This window comes from Ammodytes marinus (assembly GCF_949987685.1).
Source record: "Ammodytes marinus genome assembly, chromosome: 21".
Taxonomy (NCBI): Eukaryota; Metazoa; Chordata; class Actinopteri; order Uranoscopiformes; family Ammodytidae; genus Ammodytes; species Ammodytes marinus.
Genome location: NC_137225.1, coordinates 25,942,693 through 25,956,936, shown reverse-complemented (window position 1 = coordinate 25,956,936; position 14,244 = coordinate 25,942,693). Strand labels below are relative to the sequence as shown.

The 14,244-nt window shown below is 37.5% G+C and overlaps 2 protein-coding genes across 2 annotated transcripts in view; both read left to right on the top strand.

Moving 5' to 3' along the window:
• Positions 1–6,344: 6,344 nt before the first annotated feature.
• Positions 6,345–12,898, top strand: LOC307267732 (uncharacterized protein; the record flags this gene model as incomplete). Its single annotated transcript, XM_080050114.1, has 5 exons — positions 6,345–6,384; positions 7,549–7,704; positions 9,619–9,772; positions 10,049–10,171; positions 10,930–12,898. 5 exons carry the CDS (start codon positions 6,345–6,347, stop codon positions 11,267–11,269), a joined length of 813 nt encoding a protein of 270 aa, XP_079906240.1. The 3' UTR covers positions 11,270–12,898.
• A 1,265-nt stretch (positions 12,899–14,163) lies between these two features.
• The window catches only part of nub1 (negative regulator of ubiquitin-like proteins 1), a 13,305-nt gene continuing 13,224 nt past the window's right edge, over positions 14,164–14,244 (top strand). Inside the window, exon 1 of the mRNA XM_080050113.1 lies at positions 14,164–14,244. This exon is cut by the window's right edge and continues 47 nt beyond it. The gene's annotated coding sequence lies outside the window, so the exon portion shown is untranslated.

Below are 14,244 nucleotides of genomic sequence, written 5' to 3'. Positions count from 1 at the left end.
TCCTGCTTTCTATAATATATGCAGATGCTACAGTTTTTGTTTGACAAATGTGTTATTGAATTTTCAGAGGAGCATACAGAAACATACTCACTCTCATCACTTTAAAAAATTCACTAAGTCACACAGGAACAGACACATAAAAGCGTTGTCAATATTTAAAAGCCCCCCCTCCCTCCATACAAGTTCTTAGGTTTTATTTTTGTTGAGAAATTGTCCTTTAAATTGCACATTGAGACCACGTTAAAAATGTATTTACGTTTGTTTAGATAACCATGGAAATAATCATAACGTTTTTTTGATCACAAACATTTTAAACACAATAAGCTGCTAAATGTAAAATTAAGATGAAAAATGTAAGATTCTGCATTGACCCGGCTGCTGCAGTTCTACTATCAGGCCACTAGATGTCACCAGGGAGCAGCAGTAAAGTGAAGACAGTTATGACAGTTTTTTTCTGATGCCTTAGCCTTAGGCAGTGTGTATCTTTGAAATCTTTGGCTATTTTTTTACGAAACTCTCCACATTACCCTTTAAACCTGACCACACACCCGCCAGACATTTTACTGTTCTAGCAAAACTATTTAACCTTCCTCCTGTGTTAACTTTCTGCTACCATCCATGGTGTTAGCGGGTCGGTTTCGACCCGTGTCTGAAATCAGCTGTAAAAAACACTAAAAACAATTATCTATCATCCTTTTTGTTTCTCATCTCTTGGTTACATTGTTAGGCTTCCTTATCCATGAAAATATTGTTTTTAATAGTTTTGGTGGAGGAGGCTGGGCCTTTTTTTGTCAGTATGCGCCTCAATTTCAGTTTAAAAAATGGTAAAATGAACCTTAAGAGAATCATATATATAAATATTTGGTTGTTGTGTTACCTGATTATTACTGAGGGGTATGAGAACACATTTCTTAACAAAATTTGTTTTATTTATTTTTTCATATTAATATTATTGACCTTTTTAACATCTATGGTGTTACCGGTCAATTACGACCCATAAATATTTATTTCAGAAAAGAGCAAAAAAACTTTTATTTCAGCATTATACAAACACACAATGAAAACCAGAACAAGTCACAACACAAAATATAGATTTGTAAGGTCAAATAAACAACAACCAATCAACAAATCAAACTAATCGAAATCAATTACTAGCTCCAAAACTAGTCAAAAGAAACAGAGTAAAAGTCTCTGTGTGCATGTGTATGTGTGTGTGTACATATGTGTGACAAAAAGCAACACTTTTAGTGTTCTTTGCAGAGATATTTATTGCAGGTAAAGCACAATCCGTTTATCTTTCTGACCTTAGTGCTTCGGCAGACCTGACACCTCTTATTTTTAGAATCAGGTGGCCATTTTCACCAAAAACATGATCCAGAACTTGGCTCACTGTATATCTCCTCATTTTTGAATACTGCAAATAGGAGATGTGCACTCTGCAAGTCACTAACTCTATACTGAATTGACTTCACATGTCTGGATATGCCCTTCTGTTTGTTTCGCTTTTATGCAGGTATAAGGGCAAAAAAAGTCAAAATGATAACCCCCCCAGAGCTCACATGATTGGGAGAGGAGCTGACTGTCATTGTGTTGGCTGACAGTGCACTTAAGATTTCAGTTTTGGCTCTAGTTATTGTTTTTTACATCTTATTCTATAACCGGGTCGAAAACGACCCTAACACCACCAGTGTTATAATTTCCACCAGAGCATTTTATAATTAAGTGAAACATTTTAATTTTTTTTTATTTTGTTGAAATAGAGGTTCCTGACAAAGTCAAGAAATTTTGAAGCAATAAACAAAATGTAAGTGGTTCTTTTATGCATTTGAAAACCAAAACGGGTCGGTGGCGACCCTAACACGAGAGGAAGGTTAAAGTCGTTGAAAAATGTGTGTTTGCATCAAAACAAGTTTACACAAACAATCATTTGAATACACAACAAGCAACAACTACACAATATGAGTAGTCTAATGTATTATGTACTATTTAATAAGCAGGGCATTTGTGCTAACATTAAGGGGCATTACTTAAAGGTGCAGTGTGTAACTTTGGGTGTGTCAGAGAAGTGAAACATTTTCTAAGGTATATTCTCATAACTAAATAAACAAACTTTCCTCACAGGAAAATGTGATCCCTGGAACACTGTTTGAAGTTAGAAAGCTTCCTGAAAAGTTACTGTTTCACTGTTGTTGTTTACAGCAGCAGGGCCCACAGTTTGGTTTACAAACATATTCTAGTCTTAACGTTTGGTTCCAGGTTCCTCAAAATAACATTGTCCTGATTTATGATGATAGAATTATTCAATACTAAGAATTACATGAAAATATGTTTAGTGAACTAACTGCAGGCTCTGTGAATGTAAACAAACCCCCTCCTCTGAAACTACATAGTGACCCTTTAAACTACACAGTGACCCTTTAAACTACATAGTGCACCTTTAAGATTACACCCACTTCTTAAGACACCACTACAATGGTAATAACCCAAAACACACAACACACACACACACACACACACACACACACACACACACACACACACACACACACACACACACACACACACACACACACACACACCTCAAAGCTTTGCAAAAGAGACCAAGGAGTGTCCTGGCGATCATTAACTTTCTGCAATGACCTGAATTGATTTATGAATGCAAGTTACTGTCAACCCAAAGTTCAAGATCTTTATCACACATACTGTAAGACAATAACAACAGCACACACACACACACACACACACACACACACACACACACACACACACACACACACACACACACACACACACACACACACACACACACACACACACAACACACACACACACACACACACACACACACACACACGCGTATACCCATGACAAAGACATTAAGAAAAACTATATAAAAATAGCATTCTCTGCACTGATGGTCTGGTTTGCTGTTACATGTAATTTATGATCATCAGAGGAAAACTGAGACTGTTTCAGAAATATTAAAAAAAGTTCCTCATAGCAACTTTAAACTATAACCATAGAGAATAATTACTGGCTAAAATGTATTTTATGTAAAATACATCCGAAAACAGAAATAATAACTATGAATAAGCAGTTTTTTTTCTTACCTTGAGTCGGAGAAGAAACTAAACTGCGACTCACACGACGTCTGTGAAACTTTCAGCCGAATGTGAAGCAGAGAAATGATCACGAGTCACAATGATGAGGCAATAACGTGGGATCCAGGTCTGTGTTTATAACCAGAGGATAATAAAATAATAAATAAATCACATTCATACTGTCTCATCGCTTTTTCAAATGCTCAAAGAAGCTTTACAATAACGTGTATATTGTATGTCTTTTAAACCTGCAGTGTGTAGAATTTTGGGTTTTATTTCCTAGCAGATTTTGTAGAAAGTAATTATAATATCCATAAGTACATTTAATTTAGTGCATAATAGCTGAAAACATATTTTTTTATTATTTTTTTTTCCCCTTAGAAAGAGTCTCATATATGTCCATATTTCTGCATATTTTGGACCAAGGCCTAGTGCCGCCATCTTGAAAGTGTCATAGTTGGAATGTCATCAGGTGCATTGTTTGAAATTTAGAATTGTTCTTGTCCTTGAAGGCCACTGTAGCTTCTGTTATTATTCTAAAGGGTTGGGGTTACCCAGGGTGCGTTGCATTCTAGAACTTTCTAGAACTTTCTTGATGATGTCATATTACACACTGCACCTTTAAATGGACCGCGAGTCTCTTGAATAAGGCTGATTGATTGATTGACTGATTGGTTAAATAGCAGCTAGATCATACAAAACAAGACAACACAAACAAGCAAAACGAAATGTTAAAGGTTCAAAGCAAGGATGAAAAGGTGTGTGTCCCCCCATTCCCCCCCTCCATAGAGTCTCTGTCCTCTTCACAGCAGACCCGGGTTAGAATCCAGCCCGGGTCGTTCTCTGCATGTCATTCCCCTCTCTGACACATGGTAAATGGACTTGTATAGCGCTATATCTCCGTTTATCACAGACTCAAAGCGCTTTACATTGTTTTTTTTTTTTTTTTTTGTACACATTCACCCAGTCACACACACATTCATACACCGATAGCAGCAGCTACCACGCAGGGTAGGCTTAGCACTACGGTGCTAAGCAAACTAAGCTAACTATCGGGAGCAATTCGGGGTTCAGTGTCTTGCCCAGGGACACTTCGACCTTTGGCGGGGAGACGGGGGATCGAACCTCCGACCCTGCACACCAGAGGCGCGCTCCCTACCCACTTCGCCACTGCCATTCGACACATTTCGTCTCTGTCTCTACACACTGTCTCATAAAGAAAAAATGCCAAAAAATTATCTTTACAAAAAAGGGGCTAAAAAGGCCTTTTCCCCCTTTATAGGCCTTTGATTAAATACACACTGAGTTATATACTATGTAAGAGGAGGAAGGATTAATTAAATGTTTGTTACCAAGGAAATGTGAACATAATAGTAGAACTGAATATCTCTTACAATCGATTTTTTTTAAATATCATATACTCTCACACACACACACACACACACACACACACACACACACACACACACACACACACACACACACACACACACACACACACACACACACACACACACACACACACACACACACACACACACACACAGAGACCTGAATAAGCTAGAGGAGTAGAAAGTGTTAATGGTTCTTTGTTTTTAGAAAGTTTTCAACACACATTTAGTCAAAATCAGTTTATTTACTTTTGTTAATACACAGCCTAGGCTCTGTAAACATTTTCATTTCGTCTTTTACAATGACGTCGAGTTTGTACAGATACACAATATACAATGAGAATACATAACAAGTTTACACACACACACACACACACACACACACACACACACAGACAACAACAATTTAAAACATTCAGATCAATTGAATGAAAGAGACAATAGCCTAATTAAAACAGTTACAAGTGTAGAGGGGCTGATTCAAAATAATCATTTTAAATTGGTTAACAGTTATGAGTGTTTTATTATATATATGTTTTATTTATATCCCTGTGTTATTTATTTTAATTGTATGTTGTAGGCTGTTCCAGGAGTCAGGGGCACTGTGGCTAAAAGCGGTTTTACCAAGCTTGCAACATACCAGTTAACAGAACCTAGGCTGTGTATTTTTATCAGCGTGCACACACAGAGAACGGAAAGGTAGCGGATCATGAGGAGATGTTCACTGAGTTTGACAAAAAGTGGATTTTGACAACAAGCGTTCTCCAGAATCACTGACTACACCTTTAACTGGTAAATAAAGTGTTTTTATAGTGAGTGCAGATGCCAAACGTTCCTCCCAGTATAATCTCCTCTTTCTCGTGTGTGTGTGTGTGTGTGTGTGTGTATGTGTGTGTGTGTGGGTGTGTGTGTGAGTGTGTGTGTGTGTGTGTTTGTGTGTGTGTGTGTGTGTGTGTGTGTGTGTGTGTGTGTGTGTGTGTGTGTGTGTGTGTGTGTGTGTTCTATAATCCTGTTTTAAAATCGCTTCTGTTCGGGATATTTCTGTATGTTGTTTGATCTGCGTTTTGCAGCGTTTGTCAAACTAACTCATGTGATTGTTAGTACAGTAAGGTCATCGCAACACTTCGTCCTTCACTGTTTACACACTAATCCAAGGGTGTGTGTGTGTGTGTGTGTGTGTGTGTGTGTGTGTGTTTGTTTGTAGGTGTGTGTTTGTTTGTGTAATTGTGTGTGTTTAGGTCTATGTGTGTGTCTCTCTCTGAGTGTGTGTGTGTGTGTGTGTTTGTTTGTAGGTGTGTGTGTGTGTGTGTTAGTGTGTGTCTCTCTCTGAGTAAGAACGTGTGTGTGTGGGTGCCTGCCTATGTGTGTGTGTGTGTGTGTGTATGCATGCCTATGTGTGTGTGTGTTAGCATTGCGTGCCTATGTGTGTGTGTGTGTGTGTTAGCATTGCGTGCCTATGTGTGTTTGTGTGTGTGTGTGTATGCATGCCTATGTGTGTGTGTGCATGCATGCCTATGTGTGTGTGTGCATGCATGCCTGTGTGTGTGTGTATGTGCATGCATGCTTATGTGTGTGTGTGTGTGTGTGTGTGTGTGTGTGTGTATGCCTGTGTGTGTGTGTGTGTGTGTGTGTGTGTGTGTGTGTGTGTGTGTGCCTGTGTGCGTGTGTGTGTGTGTGTGTGTGCATCAGTCCAGCTCCCTGCCTGACGAGGTCACACAGCCTCAGAAAACGTCTGCTAAAGTTTTCTACTGATTTCAACATCGAAAAGTTTAAATTCTTCATTTAAAAGACGCTTTTCGTCTGCAGTTCTTCTTCCGGTGGATTAAAGGAAAACCGGTTCAGTTCAAACAGGATGTCCTGCTCAGCCTGCTGTCTGCCCGGCGCAAAGCAAGGTAAATATAAGAACGATAGATAGATAGATAGATAGAAAGATAGATAGATAGATAGATAGATAGATAGATAGATAGATAGATAGATAGATAGATAGATAGATAGATAGATAGATAGATAGATAGATAGATAGATAGATAGATAGATAGATAGATAGATAGATAGATAGATAGATAGATAGATGGATGCATTTTTTTCAATACTCTGAACCAAACATCTCAACTTTTAAACCACTTACATTTACTAAACTTTCCATAATCATTCTCAGCACTATTCTGAAGGTTATTACAGAATGATTTGTTCATATGTTGTTCACTGTCTGATTCATGAGACATTTTATACTTAAAAATATGATGAAAATGCATTTTTAAGACCTGTACATGGTGTTTTTAGATTTATGAAATGAAAAAAATCTGTTTTGTAAAAACTTTGGACTCCCATATGTTGTAAAAATGAAATAAAGGTTTTAACTCTGGCTTCATCCAACATATAGATTTTTGGTTTAGAAAGAGATGCATCACTGTACCGATATAATTAAAGGTGCAGTGTGTAATATGACATCATCAAGAATGTTCTACAAAGCTCTAGAATGCAACGCTCCCTGGGTAACCCCAACCCTTTAGAATAATAACAGAAGCTACAGTGGCCTTCAAGGACAAGAACAATTCTAAATTTTAAACAATGCACCTGATGACATTCCAACTATGACACTTTCAAGATGGCGGCACTAGGCCTTGGTCCAAAATATGCAGAAATATGGACATATATCATATGAGACCCTTTCTAAGGGAAAAAAATAATAATTAAAAAAAAAATTTCAGCTATTATGCACTAAATTAAATGTACTTATGGATATTATAATTACGTTCTACAAAATCTGCTAGGAAATAAAACCCAAAATTCTACACACTGCAGGTTTAATTAGATATTGCCGAATTTGCATATTTATTCGAACATTCCTGTAACACAAAAAATACTAGTTATAATGTCAGTAATCAACTGTCAAAGTTTCATGATGAAATCTATAAGTTAAAAAAGTTTCCATATTGACTTTTATGGTTTCCCCTACGGACTATAGAAGTGGTATCACCCAATAACAATACAAAGGATTTGATCGTCTTTGCTCTCCGTAGATGACTGTAATTGTTCGCGTTTTTCCGCCACAGGTCTCAAAAGGAACAAGCAGCTACTAGTGAAGAGTGAGGAAGAGGAAGAAGAAGAAGAAGTTCTAAGCAACATGGACATTTCTCTGCTCAGAGAACAGTACAGGAGCACGCGAGAGACACAGAGGCGACACACGCACGTGCTGCTCTACCGGACAGGTGAGGAGTGTTTACCTGCGTGACGAAAAGTGCGTGTGTGTGTGTGTGTGCGAGAGAGAGAGGGAGGGAGGGGGGGGAGAGAGAGAGGGGGAGAGAGAGAGGAAAAAGTTGATTTTATCGGTTTAAACGTGTGAAATGAAATGCTAGTTTTAATTCTCCGTTCAGGGTAGGCTACGTCACTGACGCAAAACCAGCGAGATTTCAAAATAAAGCACGAGACAGACAGACAGACAGACAGACAATCATTCCGTCACCCCTTTCAAATTAAACAGGGCTTACTCACCGATGCAAAAGATAAACATTGCAGTTTAGCCAGTGGACATTTAGTTTAGAAACCCTCCCTGCGTTCCAAATCACATAGCCTACTCTTTCTTTTTACTACACTACATAGGCCTACTAAAGTACAGAAGAGTTTTAGTCTTTTTACTACACTACATACTAAAGTACAGAAGAGTTTTAGTCTTTTTACTACACTACATACTAAAGTACAGAAGAGTTTTAGGGCCACAGACAGGAGAGAAAAAAAAATCAGATAGGGAAGATTTTTTTTAATTTTGTTGAGAAATGTCAAGAATAAAGACGAATACTCCAAAATGTAATTGGAGTTAGTGGGGTATCCAGTTTCTTTTTTTGCATACTGCAATTGACGTGCATGTATTGGGACATCCTAAATCTTTTTCTGGCATACTAAATAGTATGGAAGTATGGGGATTAGAACGCAGGGTTTGTTTTGCTGCTATCATTACTTCAGCTTGTGTGTTACGGGCGCCATCCTGTGGTGTTCAGAGGCTACTGCAGGATAACAGCTAGTTTTATAGGCAGACTTGGGTTGCGTTCCGAATCGCATACTTTCTACTATATAGAAAAAAGATTTAGGATGTCCCGATTCTTGTGGCCAGATTTAGGATGGTTAGAAGTACCCGGATGTCCTACTTCATGCGGCCAAGATTGTTAGTGTTGAAAAGTGCATCCTATTTGGGGCGATTCTGACCCACAATCCATTGCACACGTGAAGTGACGTCACATCGACGAAGCCTCCATATGAAAACAAACGGGGATGCGACGGATATAAAAGCAAGAGGCAAGATCAAGGCGCAATGTTATGATGAAATAAGAGAGTAAAGTATGTCCCAATAGTATGCCTACTGCATCCTAACTAGATTCTTTTTATGGTCGGATGTAGAATGTAGTATAGAGAAAAGAAAGAGGAGGAGATTCGGAACGCAACCTTGATTTATTTTTGGCTTTATTCATCAGTTATATAAATCATAAAGATGTTTATATATTTTTTAAATCAAATTTAAAACATTTGTTTATTTTGTAATATTCATTTCACATAAAGATGGACCACTCAACGATAAAATAATTTGCTGAATAATTGTTTTACTTTGAACTATTTTAAATTTTTAAACATATAAACATATTTTTTTTATAATATATAAATAAATTAAATTCATATTAATAGTGACATTTTTAGGCCTACAATAGGCACATATATTAAACCTGCAGTGTGTAGAATTTGGGGTTTTATTTCCTAGCAGATTTTGTAGAAAGTAATTATAATATCCATAAGTACATTTAATTTAGTGCATAATAGCTGAACATTTTTTTTTGAATTAAAACTTTTTCCCTTAGAAAGGGTCTCATATATGTCCATATTTCTGCATATTTTGGACCAAGGCCTAGTGCCGCCATCTTGAAAGTGTCATAGTTGGAATGTCATCAGGTGCATTGTTTAAAATGTAGAATTGTTCTTGTCCTTGAAGGCCACTGTAGCTTCTGTTATTATTCAAAAGGGTTGGGGTTACCCAGGGAGCGTTGCATTCTAGAACTTTGTAGAACTTTCTTGATGATGTCATATTACACACTGCACCTTTAAATTAAAATATTTTTTTAATTAATAAATGTTTTCAGTGTCGGAGGAGCTGTCGGACTCGGTCGTCCCTGTCGCCATGGGCCTGGCGTCTCCACGGGAACAGATCAGCTGTTTAACCCCCGACCCCGTCGACCCCTGGCACATTCACCTGGACACACACAGACACACACACACACGCACACAGGAGTCACGGTTAGTAACACACACACACAGGACTCACGGTTAGTAACACACACACACACACAGGAGTCACGGTTAGTAGCACACACGAACGCACTCACTCACTCACTCACTCACTCACACACAGACGCGCACACACACACACACACACACACACACAGGACTCACGGTTAGTAACACACACACACACACACGCACTCACTCACTCACTCACTCACTCACTCACTCACTCACTCACTCACTCACTCACTCACTCACTCACTCACTCTCTCTGTGTGTATTTCTCAGTGGTTCATCGTTTTCCTCCGAGGTGGTGAGTTTCAAACAGGAAGTGACATCATCAACAGAGACGTCTCCACGCAGCTCCACCACAGAAGAAGAACCAGACAAGATGGACGCCACGCACACAAGGTACATCAGGGCTGGAATACATTTTTAATATTTGAAAAAAAAAATGTTTTCTTAATTTTTTTAAAATGTCTTCTGTTTGTGTTTGTATGCTTGTCTGTGTGTGTCTGTCTGTCTGTCTGTCTGTCTGTCTGTCTGTCTGTCTGTCTGTCTGTCTGTCTGTCTGTCTGTCTGTCTGTGTGTGTGTGTGTGTGTGTGAGTGAGTGTTTATTGCTTTTAAACGGCAACAACATCAACACATATATAACAATTATTGAAGGTATTAAACTGCAGTGTGTAACTTTGTGTGTGTCAGAGAAGAAGTGAAACATTTTCTAAGGTATATTCTCATAATAACTGAATAAACAAACTTTCCTCACAGGAAAATGTAGATCCCTGGAACACTGTTTGAAGTTAGAAAGCTTCCTGAAAAGTTACTGTTTCACTGTTGTTGTTTACAGCAGCAGGGCCCACAGTTTGGTTTACAAACATATTCTAGTCTTACGTTTGGTTCCAGGTTCCTCACAATAATTTAGTTTTATGATGATCGAATTATTTCAATACTAAGAAATACACATAGGTGTGTGTGTGTGTGTGTGTGTGTGTGTGTGTGTGTGTGTGTGTGTGTGTGTGTGTGTGTGTGTGTGTGTGTGTGTGTGTGTGTGTGTGTGTGTGTGTGTGTGTGTGTGTGTGTGTGTGTGTGTGTGTGTGTGTGTGTGTGTGTGTGTGTTTCAGAAATTGACTATAAAGTTGACTTGACTATCCAGTTTTTCTATCAACAGTTCCCTCGATCATTCCGAGCAAAAAGCCGGCGACGAAATATCCACGTCTGACCAACAAGCACACGGTGATGACACAAGCCAATCAGCTCCGAGGAAATCCATCCATGACGTCATCCAGCATATGAACCAGGGGACCCTGTGTACCGCGACCTCGACCCCAAGAAAGAGGCTCGATAGGCGGATGAGTTTAGGAGGGTTGGGCGGCCTCTCTTCTTCCACCGCCACATGGGGGAACAACCAGAACCAAACCCACAGTTATAACTATCAGCCATTCCCAAATCGCAAAGCACACAGGATATCAGAGGCCGCTAGAAAGCTGGGCATGTACTCATCTTTCTGACGAACTCAAAAGTCCACTATATACAGCTCTGGAATAAATTAAGAGACCACTCCAAATGTTCAGTGTCTCTCGTTTCACCATGTAGAGGCATATGTTTGAGTAGAATGAACATTTTGGTTTCATACTATAAATTTACTGGCAACATTTCTTCCAAATTCACCAAAAAAAAAAATCTCATTTAGAGCATTTTCATTAAGTAATGTAGAGATGAAGAATTAAGAAAAATCCAGACTGGTCTCTTTAATTTTTTCCGGAGCTGTATTTACAGGCGCATCTAAATGATTTTGAATATCATGCTAAGAATGTGGGACTTTCTTATATTCTAGATTATTTACACTGAGTTAAATATGTCAGCAATAGTCCACTAATATACACGTGCATCTAAAGAAATTAAAATATCAATGAAAAAATGTAATAAAATGTTTTTCCGGTAATTTAATTTAAAACATTTCATATATTATATATTTCGTATATTCTAGATTCATTTGACATAAAGTGAAATGAATCTAGAACAAACATACTTTTCAGAAGGTCGACATTCCTGTATTATACATCGGATTTCGGAGGCTGACAAAAAGCTCGGCATGTATTCATATTTCTGACAAACTCAAAAGTCCACTATACTATATATTTACAAATGCATCTAAAATGTTTTGAATATCATGGAAAAGTCCATTAAAAATCTGGGACTTTTGTATATTCTAGATTATTTACACTAAGTGAAATATGTCAGCAATAGCATATATTATTTATATATAGTTTTATAATACTTATATACAGGTGCATCTAAAAAAAAAAATATCAATGAAAAATAGAAAATAAAACGTTTTTCCTGTAATTTAATTAAAACTGTTAACGTTCATATATTCGAGATACATTTGACATAAAGTGAAATTAATGACGAATAAACATACTTTTCAGAAGGTCGACATTTCTGTATTATACATCGGATTTCGGAGGCTGACAGAAAGCTCGGCGTGTCAAACTCTTATATACGGGTTAAAACATTTTGGATATCATGGAAAAGTCCATTCAAAATGTGTGACTTTCATATAATATAGATTAATTACACAAAGTGAAATGTGTCAGTAATAGTCCACGTATACACTTCTGACAAAAAAAAACATCTAGAATCGAACAAGAACAAGAAGTACAAGCTATTATGAATGAAATACAATATATGGGGCGACTGTGGCTCAGTTGGTAGAGCGGGTCGGCCGATTATCAAAGGGTTGGAGGTTCGATCCCCGCCCTGCCACCTGTGTCATAGTTGTTGTGTCCTTGGGCAAGACACTTCACCCACCTTGCCTCGTGTGAATGTCGATAGTTAGCCTGCTATCGGTGTATGAATGTGTGTGTGAATGGTAACGTGTAAATGGGAAACAGGTCTCCCTTGTAAAAGAGTCTTCGGACTCAATGGGATTTACCTGTAGAAATAAAGGTTAAAAAAAAAAAAAAAAAAAAAAATACGAGGTGTTTTTATCAGGGTGAAGAAAAATGTATAAACTAAAGTAAAAAGATAATAAAAAGAGGAAGGTTTTCATTTTCTATTTTCTGTAAACAAAAGAAGTTTTCAATAGTAAACAAAAAAGTGATTATGAAATATGTAATGAAGAGTCACGTGAAGAAAATGTCTAAAAATATATTAATTATTAAAAAAATATAAATATAAATTCCACTTTTTTGTTATGGTGTTATTTTACCTAAGGCTGCAGAGTGAGTGAGTGGGTGAGTGAGTGGGTGAGTGAGTGAGTGAGTGAGTGAGTGAGTGGGTGGGTGAGTGAGTGGGTGGGTGGGTGAGTGAGTGAGTGGGTGAGTGAGTGAGTGGGTGTGTTTGAAACGTCCTACAAAAATGTCCTACTCATATTATTTAATTTTTCTTTTAACTGTCTGTTTTATTTTATTTTTTATTTTCCTGCTTTTCCTCTGTGACACTTTTATTCTGAAATAAAAATACAACTTTGGAAAATTATTTTGAAGTAATATTTTCATAATATTGGTTGAAGTTTGAATTAATTGCTTAATTTTTTTGTATTACAAATAAACAGGTAAGTTACATTCACAACATATAAAGCCCGTGGACCAACTGAAAGGTCGTAATGTTACTCTTTAAATATTTTTTGGGGGTATTTCTTACATGTTAACCACTCACAAAGTCACAAAAACAGAGCTTTTAAAGGTGCAGTGTGTAATATGACATCATCAAGAAAGTTCTACAAAGTTCTAGAATGCAACGCTCCCTGGGTAACCCCAACCCTTTAGAATAATAACAGAAGCTACAGTGGCCTTCAAGGACAAGGACAATTCTAAATTTTAAACAATGCACCTGATGACATTCCAACTATGACACTTTCAAGATGGCGGCACTAGGCCTTGGTCCAAAATATACAGAAATATGGACATATATGAGACCCTTTCTAAGGGAAAAATAAATAATTCAAAAAAACATTTCAGCTATTATACACTAAATTAAACGTACTCAAAATCTGCTAGGAAATAAAACCCAAAATTCTACACACTGCAGGTTTAAATAGTTTTTATTTGGTATTTAATTATGATGATTTAATTTATTATAAGTTAACTATTCTTTTATTATTTTAGCGTATTTTATTTATAAATATTTGTATAATTATACGATGGTATTCTTATATAATTTTCTCATATTTTTCCCTGTCTCTTTCTAATTTTACATTCGCATAACACGCCACATAACGTTTGACCCTCTTCGGATGTCGTAATAAATCAAACACCGTCTATTTAGGCTAAGAGGCATCACTCCTCTGTAAACTCATAAACCGATCCGCCGCCTACTGGCTTTACGCGCGATGTCAGTTGACGTACGGTGACGTTTTCTTGGTCGGAGTGAGACGTCTTGTTTTTCTTCACTTCCGTACCAGAAACGACTGCTTCTGAATTCACCAAAACAACACAAGTAGCTCTGACGGTAACGGGGAATTTAACGGATATTTAGACGA